Genomic DNA, 9,965 nt, shown 5'->3' with positions numbered 1-9,965 from the left:
TTTTTTTTTTTTTTAAGGATTGGTATTCAGGGAATTCTAAAAACACAGTGACTAGAAAGCAGTGATGTTTTCTGTTGAATGCTGAGCTGAATCTCCTAAGTTGGAATGAGAAAACCGGTCCATCTGGATGCAGCAAGACCTCCTCCCTCGCCAGCAGCTGGGTGGTATCTGGGACTGCTTCCCGTGGGCATGGGGTTAGACTGGGGAGACTCTGGAGTGAGCCAACTTGAGCTTGCACTTGACTTGGGGGGGACAAGTCACGCAACCTTCCTGATGCGGGCTCCTCACTTCTGAAAGGAGGAACACAGCGAGACTCATACAGCTCACTTCGGGTCCTACTCCTCCTTCAGCCCGGGACAGGCATGCACTCACCTGATCCTCTTACCAAGCCTATGAAATAGAAGCACTGATGAGAAAAGCACCATTTTTCTTTTTTTGACACGGGGAAACAAAGGCACAAAAAGGAGAAGGAAGAAGCTTCAAGTAAGTGGCATAGCTGGGACTTGAACACAGGTGGCCTGTGCTCTTGAGAAGTATGCCAGGCTCAGAGTGGGTGAAGCGGCGTCCGGTCACGGAACGAGTAAGTGGTGGGCATGAGAGGTACAGCGTAGGGAGTCTAGTCAATGCTATTACAATAGTGTTGTGTGGTGCCAGATGGCAGCGACACTGGCGGTGAGCACAGCATAACGTACGGACTTGCTGAATCACTGTGTTGTACGCCTGAAACTAACATAACGCCGTGTGCCAACTCTATTTCAGTAACAAACAAACACACGCACAAAGAGCGATGCCATCCTGCTTTCTGATAGTGATGTCTACCCTCAAGGAGCCGGGGTGGGGGGGCTGTAAGGACCAAAGGAAAGAAGCTGAACATGCTTAGTAACCGGGTACAGATCCAAGGGGCGCCTGCAATGGTGGGCTGATGGCTTCGGAAGCTGTTGCTGGTGGGGGCTCTGTCGGGGGTGGGTGGAGAGCAATCCTCCTACTGAGCCTTCCTGTCTGCCCTGCACCGTCACCAGATCCCTGCGGAAGGGCTTTTCTCCCTCGGCAACCATTCAGGCCACGTTTTGGGGATGCTGACGGGGCCTCCAACACACAAAGCCTCTTGCAGTGGAAGACTCTTGAACGTCAGACACGGGGATCCCACATCACGAATTTGTTCCGTGCCGCCTCTCTTCCCTGAGCCTGGCCTGGTTAGCTCCCAGGGAAGGGAGCCGCTCTCCAATGAAGAGTGACATGGTAATCGGGCAGCCATGGAACCTGCCACGGGGACTGGGGGCCCACAAGCCTTGTTAAGGCTGGTGCTTCATGAGTTCCCTTGCTAATAAATAGGTGATAATCCACGATACTTGGTTGAATCATGGAACTTTACATCGAAAACTAGGGATGTACTGTATGGTGACTAACGTAATATAATAAAAAAAATACTATTAAAAAAAAAAAGCAGGCCAGATGAGCAGGAAAATGGCCAGCCACCCAAACAAGTCCCCAGGATTCTGTCTACGGCCCATGGCTGCCCAAGTCGTAAGGAACGGCTTCCCCCTGTTGAATGGGTGCTAACAAAAGTGTGGTCCATGTGCACCAGTGGGGACTGGGATGCACAGAGGGGTGCCGTTGGCTGCAGTTATCGGCTTTCCCACGTGTGTGGGCACATCGTGTGCCTAGCGTGCTGTTTGGAGTATCAGTGAAGGTGCAGATGTGCTCGAAGCAAAAACTTTAGACACAGGTTTTTTTCTCAGAGAAGAGATTCCTCTAGAAGACTAGTCAACAGTAGGATTCCTTTAAGATTTATCACAACTTGCCCTTCCAAATGCTACCTGGCTTAGAAAACTTAATTTTTCCATATGATTTTTACAAAGACCAGGTGTTTCAGCTTTTTATACAAGTTGTGTAACTTAAGGCAAGTTACTTGCGCCCTGTGGGCCTGTTTCCTCATCTGTAAAAGGCGGGTCATAGAAGAGTGCCGACTAACGAGATGACGCATACAGAAGAGCCCGGGACAGTTGCTGACACCCAGCACTGCTGGGTGACTGGTGGCTTTAGCTGTGTAAAGAGGAGATGACAAAATGCTTTGCTGTCTGAGAGAGAAAAACCTAAAAGTATGCCATGTGACTCTGAGCCAGCCCCTCACCTTCCCCAGGCCTAGGCTTCTCCTCGTCTACTTTCAAGAGAGCAGCCTGCCCTTTGGGGCTGCAAAACTTTATTTCAAATCAGGCTTTCCTGCAGAGTTTGTTACAAATGCAGAGTGTGACCTCCTCTTCCTGGACAGGCAGATCCCACGGGTCCGTGGAGACCAGGAATCTTCGTTGTGAACGAGCAGCCCTTCTGGGTCCTCCCTCCCCTAGCAAGGTGACCAGAGGCAGATGGTGTAGGGACACACCTGGAGAGAACCCGGGGTGGATCTGGGTCCCTGCTGCACTTGGGAAGTCCCAGATTCTGTCACTGGGCGTCTCTGGGGAAGGCTGTTAATGATGGAATGAAGCCGGGAGGCCAACAGGAGTTCCCCAACCCCCTCACCGCCAGGGTGAGGGGGGCTTCTGGTGCTTCTACCCTTGTTTCCTGTCCTCCCCATGCCTGGGGGCCTCCTGCCTCCCAGACAGATGCACAGTAAAGAGCTAAGGCAAAAGCAGGGACCCCAGCTCCCCCCAGCTCCCTCCAGGTAGCTGTCTGCGGCGCCAACAGGTGACAGGATGCCGTGATCTGTTTGGGATTGGATTAGAATACACCCATTTGTTCGGGAACTAGGTGACTCCTCACTCTTTGGGTATGCGGCTGAAGTGAGCTTGGCCGGGCCAAGCGGAAGGCTCTGGTGGAAAAGAGAAGACAGGCTCTGAGCGAGGGGGCCGGGCCCTGGCAAGCCTGCCTTGCCACAATGCCGTCATCCCCAGAAGGCCATGCTTGGATCATAATGGCTCTAGCTACAAATTCTATTAACTCTAATAGTTGTTCTGTGGTGAATGGATAATGCATTTAGCAGAAATAGAGTCAATCAATTTATATGAAACACATAAAACTTTCTCATTGAAATTGGCATCTGTTCTTGAGTCATAGGAGCGTGTGTGGAAATGAACAGTCTGTCACCCTTTCTGCTGGGCACATTAGGTGTGTCACGGGTTAATTAGAGAGATGGGCCAAGGAAGCTCTGGCTCCCTGACACCCTATCCCTTCAGCCCTTAAAACTACGGGGCTGGTGATGAGGAGGGACCTGGAGACTGTCTACTTTAAACCTGGACTATTAAAAGAAGCCGGTTTCTTGCCTTTGCCTGTGTTGACATTAGTGCCTCTCCTCTGAGCTCTGCTACTTGCAGGTTTGCTGACATGCCCCAGCTTCTAGATGAGGAGAGAGAAGGCCGAGCAGGCAGGACCCCCCCGCCCCCCCCGCCCCAGGACCACAGCCTGCTTGTGCAGGCCTGCCAAGGCTGGGCAGAGAGCTGCTGAATCCTGGTGCAGGGCTCTTTTTGTGATCCTACACAGTTTTAATTGTCCCCCACCCTTCGGCAAGAGATGGGTACTCAGAAAACAGTAAACCAACCGTCACTAACCAACTCAGAGGCGAGGGTGTGGTTTGATGCCAGGGCTCCATGAGTTACTGATGCTCGTAGGTTGGGCCCAAGGTTTGGGGTCGGTCTTATGTAAGTTTACTGAAGCTGATTCCCTCCTGCTCTCCCCCACACAACACGTGAGCGTGCAGGAGAAGGAGAGAGGGGTAAGGAAGCTGAGGCAGGGTCATGGGCCTTGGAGGTCCTGCCTGTCCTTATCTGGGCTTTGCGGGGGAGGTAGAGCCTGCTTGCACATTCATTACTACAGGGAGAGAAAGGGGGGGAGAGAGAAACTCTGCAGCCCTGTGATTGCATTATCCCAAGCATTTGGTTAGCGTAATTGTATGTGCAAAGCTGACAAATGTAATTTTCCCAGACTTAATACTTGCCCCATTTTCTCTCTCAGTTTCTTCATCTGATTAGCTAAAGTGACTCAGGCTTCCGAGAATGCTTCATGAAGCACCTGGACAGGCTTTTCCCTGCCTAGATGTTCCAGTGGCTCAGCTCTGCCCCGTGGGCTTCGGGGTGAGGGAAGCCCCAGACCTGGAGGTCAGGGCTTCATTGTGGGGCTGACTTAGGGGACGTGCAGAGTGTTTAGGGAGACTGTTCAAGAGCCCCCGTGTAACCTTTGTGTTTCTAGGGGCCGCTGTAACACCTGTCAGGAGGAGAACTGAAATGCCACCAGCCGCCCTCGTTCCAGCCCAGCGGAAGCTGACAGCACTGAACTTTGGGAAGGAATCTTGTGATTTTGTCTCCCCCATCCTTTGATGGAAGGCCAGGAGCTAATGTATTTACTGGCCGTGCAGGGCCTTTTCTCTGGGATGCTCTCCTGCTCTTTCCCATGTGTATTGTTTATCTTTGGACTTGGCTACCTGGCGTGGCTTAGTTGGCTGAAAGAATGTGTAGACTTCAGGGTCACATCCTGGCTCCATTCCCTACCAGCGGCCGACTCATCCCTCTAGACCATCTTCTCATCCCACAGTGGTAATGCCAGCAACTCTCCTTGGCCAGAGTGAGGTTTGGTTGGGTTGGTGTCTGAAACACCCCAGCCCAGGGTCAGGAAGGCATGCTCCGTGATTGCTTCTTCCCTTCCCCTCCCACCGCAGCACTTCCTTCTTCTCTAGAGGCCCTGGCAGGCAGAAGCTCTGAGCTGGGCTCAGCTTCACCTTGCCAGCCATGACCTGCTAGTTTGCAGGCCACCCCTCTCCCTCCACCTGTAGACTGGAGTTCTTTGACCGCCTGACCTGGGTCTTGCTCAGCTCAGCATCTCTGAGCACGTAACTGGCCACAGAGGACGTGTGCAAGAAGTGTGTGTAGGTTCAGGTGAAAGCCAGGTGAGGGAGGGCCTCGGCATAGAGCCAGGGTGGCCTGTTCTCCCTGGCCAAGTGGCACCTCTGGCGGTGTGATGGGCTTTGTCCTGTGGGGGGTGGGCAGCTTGGTGGGGCTGGGGCATCTGTCAGCAGGGGCTGGGAGCCTGCCTCAGTTTCTCCCTCTCCTCTAGCTCCCTGGGGGCAAGAGTGGGTCTCGGGAAAGCACTGCCTAAGTATTCAGTGTTCTAAAGCCTTTCCAAGGAACCTACTAAGGGTGCTTGGGGCTGTATTTGCCTCAGCATCCTCACCCCTTGGAGGTGGGGTCATTCCAGAAGGGGGTCTGGAGACAGAATGCTGACCCACAGCCACCTGCCTCCTGCTCTCAGGCTGGCTTGGGCAGCAGAGGAAGCCCCAGCCTCTCAGGCAGCCACTCGCTTCTGATTTTATTTGGAGGTGGTGGGGGAGCATTGCCGCTCTCCAGCCGCCGCGTGATTTCATTAGTCTGAGTGGCCACTGGGCAGACCCTCATCGCTGAGCCTTTTAGGGACAGTGGGAGTTATATGGCAATAAACCGGGGAGTCAGGCGGGGTGGATGGCTTCTCCTAAGTGCTGGCTGCCAACATCCGAGAACTGAGCTGAAGGCTCAAGGGCCACCGGCGCCAACCCCCCACCACCCCGTCAGTCCGTAAGTGTTTCCAGAGCCCCTGCTATGTAATCAGTGCTGATGGTGAGGCGGGGCCAGGGCTTGCCATGAGGATTGCCAAACGTATCCTGAATGCATCGCAGGGAGGCAGTCACTGACCAGGGCCTGGGGAGTCCTGGAGGTCCGGCACTGGGGTGGGAGGCCGGGGAGGGGCTGCGAACGATGGACAGAAGGCCTCCTCCCTCACCTTAGCCATTTTCATGAATGATGAGGCAGAGCAGGGAAACAGAGAGAGGTGGCAGGTCCCCTTTCAGGTGGACGAATGAAAAGGTGTTTTGAGGTTTTAGTTAAAGGTGAAGGGAGGAGAGGGGAGAGATGAGGGGAACAGCAATGAACTCTTTCCCCTGGTCTGGCCGCTGGGTTAGATCAGGCAGGAACTGGGGACAGAGAGAGCTACACCTGGGGCAGCTTTTCAGGCAGAGAAAGGGAGGGGTTTCTTTCCTCGAAGACAAAGCAAAGCTGATATTTACACAATAAGTTGAGAGTCAATGAATTTAGCGTGAAGGTGTAAGTCTCCACTTGTTTTCTTCGTACTATGTACTAAACGAGGATTTCACATTGTAAGTAGAAATTAGACATTTATCATTTATTGTTATTTTAATAAAGTAACCTTTTATAGGAAAAAGAGTGTGGGTGGACATGTTGTACACCTGCTTCTCCAGGTTACCCACTTCACTCCCACGCCCAGGCACCCAGCCCACCTGGGGGAACCGCTTGACCTGCTGGTGTCAGGCCCCAGCTTCTCTGGGGCCAGGCTCACAGGTCTAATAACTGCCAAGGAACATCACACTGGCTTTGGAGACTGATTCTAAGAGATTTCCTCCTGGTACAAAGAAGAGCTGAGAAGTCACACCAGGGCTTAGGGCCAGAGGCTGAAGAGGCCTGTGTTTGAAGCAGCAAGAGTCCCTATGAGAAGTCTTTCAGCCCAGAAGATGCTGGATCAGACAGCTTTGGAAGGGAGCCAAGCTTTGGGGAAATGTGTTGAACCTGAAGCTTGGGGGCCTTTACCTGTGACGCCTAGGTAATTCAGGGCCTAACCCTCTTTATGAGGAGAAGAAATCTGATGTAAGGTTTGCTCTGTTCAGTAAATGGGGAGTGGTTTCAAGGCACCGAGTTTGAGGAAAGGAGATCAGTTTGGTTCTCCCATGTTGGTGTCTGGGTATTCCCCAGGCACAGAGGAGAGTTGCTCCTTTGCTCAACTTCCAGACTCTCCATTCAGCCAGGCAGTAAGAGATCCAAACAACCTCCTCTTAGAGCCCCATGGCCAGGGTATAGGTGACGGTCCTTTTAAAGGTTGACTATTTCATTCTTTAAACACAGATCCCCACTGCCATCATAGCCGGTATCTTTCTTCTGCCTTTTGCAATAACAACAACAAAAATGACTTTGCTCAAATTTGTAAGTTGAACCCTTACCTGTGGGGTCAAAGATGGGGGTCTCTCTCGTGTTTTCCCAGACTTTTGGCTCCTTGTTTGGGTTTCTCTCAAATAGATTTCTTGATTTGGGGGCTGTATTCTGTGGCATCTTGTCCTCTCCGCTGACTAGAACAGAGAAGACCCCATGGGCTGAGTTAAGTGAGGCTCGGTTAAAGGGAGAGAGAGGAGTGTGCCCCGGGGAAGGTGGGAGAGGCAGGTGGGCTCAAGTGAAGGAGGGATAGCGAGGCCCGGGGTTGTCTGGGCTGGGGGCAAGCGCCAGGGACAGGGTGAACTCACTGGTGAGGTAGCAGTCCAGGCTGATGGAGATATTGTCAAAAGCCACGGTGGCTCTGGATCCTGGGCCCCACCACGCAACAATCTGCAGCCAGAACCTGTAGGTGTGTGAAGAGGAGTGTGTGTAAGGAGCAGCGTGGGTCGGTCACCTGTCAGGACTCAGCATCTGGCGGACGTGTGCCGATGCCTGGCTCACAGCTGTCCTTTGGGTCAGCCTTCCCTAATTGCAGAGAAGTGAGAGGGGAGCAGTCCACAGCACCCCTTATGTCTCCAGCACAGAAGCATTTCCCTTTCTGAGGGATTGTTTCATAGGTTAATCCATTCTGGAGTTTAGGGCTCGATTCCAGGACTGCTGAAACTCCAAGGAGACCTCTCTCACTTTTGGGGTGTGGAGGGTCAGTAGAAATGGGTAGGCTTGATATTCAGCGGATGCTCCCTGGTGGAGCCGAAGTCGTTATTAAAATATTTCTGTACCCACTGATAAAGAGCTACTGTCCCCCAATTGTCCCCTGCTTGTTGCCTCAGGCAGCCTGGCCCCTCCCCTGGTACCCCGAGTCTTCCCCATTATTCAGCAACTGAAAGGTTAACCCCCTGCACAGCACGGGGGTCTCATCTGGTGTCCTATCCATTGTCAGTGTCCATCGGGGTTGCTCTGTGCAGTGCCTGACCCATAGTTAAATATTAAATAATTTGACTCTGATTCCTGGGAGTGTTTGTAACCAACACAGGGCAGGCTGTAAGTATTAACAGTAAACCCCACTGAGGTTTCTTCACAGACAAGCAGCATTTAAGTTGGTTTCGAAGGAAGGCAAGGACTCGGAGATATGGATGTGGGGCTGGGGAACGGTGAGGGGGGAGGGCATCTGCAGCGGAGGCACTGGAGCGAGGGATGGCTCAGCGCAGGGCCGGGCCCCCGTGGTGGGCGTGTGAGGGATGCAGAAGGACGCAGAGATGGTGAGTGGCACGTGTGTATCACGCACAGCATCAGGTTTCTCTATGACCTGTGGCAAGGTCCCGGTTTCCTTCGATCTCCCCGGGGGACGCGGTCTGCGGATGAGCTCCCAGCTCAAGCCCGTGTCAGCTGGGACACAGCCAGGCCTGGGATTCTCAGGGCAGCAAACAGGGGCCCTAACACTGTCGCCTTGTTTTGTTTATAGCGGTTGCCAGGGTGAGAGAGATGCTGCTTGCAGGCAGCATGAAGACAGGAGCACGGAGCCACTTGGGGCTGGAGACTAGAAAGAATCCCATCCCTGGGTGGAAGAGCAGTGGGTCAGGCCCCATGGCTCACCTTTCCGATTTCTCTGCTCTGGGTCCTACCTTCTCACCCATCATCTACAGGCTGAGGGGCCAGGCCTGGTGCTGAGCGACCCGGGAGTCCTTCCAGGGGGCCTGGGGTGCCAGAGCAAGTGAATGACATGTGTGTGCCTGCTGAGCAGGGGGGAGAGGGACAAAACCCCTGTTTTGCCCTAACTGGGCTCTTTCCAGGGAGACCGCATGGTTCCGCTCCCCTCTCCGCTCGTCCTCCCTTCTCTCTGCCCTCCTTCTTCATTACTGAGAGATTAGGGCTGCAAGGTTCTCACCCCGCCACTGGGCCTCTTAGCATGGAAGGCATGATGCAGGCTGGGGCTCGAATGGTCTCTAAATAGAAGAGTTTCTAAAGTACTCTGCAAGGCAACAGCAGTGGCAGCTGCTGTTTAAAAGAGTTTGATTGACACGGCGAATTGCACATAGTTGGAGTCAGGAGCACGCCGAACAATCAGGGAAGACTCAATCAGATGTCGAATCAGAAGTAAACATGCAACATGGCCTCTGTCCACCCACAAGGCCACCCTGCAGACCCTGCCCCAAACGCTCCAGACTCCAGAGGCTGTGGGGGGGAGGGGATGAAGGTGGGTCATCCGGGGTGTGGGGGTGGCAGGGGTGAAGCAGAGGCATTCTGGGAATGGGGTCAGGGGATGGCAGGTGCTGGGGCAGGGAGGGGACAGCAGGAGCCATCTGCGAATTTCTGTTCTGTGGGGACACTAGCTGAGAGCCAGGTGGCCATCAGGGCCCCCCAGATTCAGGAGATTCAGGATTCTCTGCTTTGGATGGTACCTGGTTGAGTGTCTTCAGCTGAACCTCAGAGGAAGAAGAGATTGTTCCGGACTCTGCTTCCCCCCTCCTGGCTGAAGATGGGTGAAATTTCCTCAAGACTCTCAGTCTTTCTGGTGCAACCCGTCTTTCCTGTTGCACTCCCCCAAAAGCATAGATACCAACTCACTCTCCAGGGTCAGCTGCGGCCTTGGGTCTTGAGTTCTAGCATGTACCAGGTGGAGTGCTCTGAGACTAAGAGAAAGTTCTAGCATGCACGGTTAGACTGCTCTAGGATTGAGGGAAAGTTCTAGCATGTACCAGGTGGAGTGCTCTGAGACCGAGAGAAAGTTCTAGTGTGCACCAGGTGGACTGCTCGGGGCTCGAGGGATAGTTCTAGCATGTACCAGTTGGACTTCTCTGGGTCTAAGGAAAGGCAAGGCCCATGCCACATCACTGCCAGGATTACGAAGGTCAGGTGGTTCTAACAAACATTTAGTTACTCCACTGCTCGTTATCCCAAAGCCTTAACTCTGTGTGGAGAAAGAAAGCTGAACCCCCATGAGAGCCCGCCTCTCAGAAGAACCTAGCCCACCCTCTCCGTGGGCAGCCTGGTCAAGGAGAAGGGAAGAGT

At 53.4% G+C, this 9,965-nt stretch overlaps 1 protein-coding gene across 1 annotated transcript in view; it reads right to left on the bottom strand.

The window, feature by feature from the left end:
* The window catches only part of ALK (ALK receptor tyrosine kinase), a 678,810-nt gene that overhangs the window by 78,460 nt on the left and 590,385 nt on the right, over nucleotides 1-9,965 (bottom strand). Inside the window, exons 10-11 of the mRNA XM_034659705.1 lie at nucleotides 7,265-7,359; nucleotides 6,968-7,093 (exon numbers count right to left, since the gene is read on the bottom strand). Coding sequence (XP_034515596.1) covers nucleotides 6,968-7,093; nucleotides 7,265-7,359 — 221 coding nt within the window. The remainder of the gene's footprint in view (nucleotides 1-6,967; nucleotides 7,094-7,264; nucleotides 7,360-9,965) is intronic.

The sequence above is a fragment of the Ailuropoda melanoleuca genome, chromosome 4 (assembly GCF_002007445.2).
Source record: "Ailuropoda melanoleuca isolate Jingjing chromosome 4, ASM200744v2, whole genome shotgun sequence".
Classification (NCBI taxonomy): domain Eukaryota; kingdom Metazoa; phylum Chordata; class Mammalia; order Carnivora; family Ursidae; genus Ailuropoda; species Ailuropoda melanoleuca.
The sequence above is the reverse complement of the archived record's forward strand: the minus strand, read 5'-3'. Positions and strand labels throughout refer to the sequence as shown.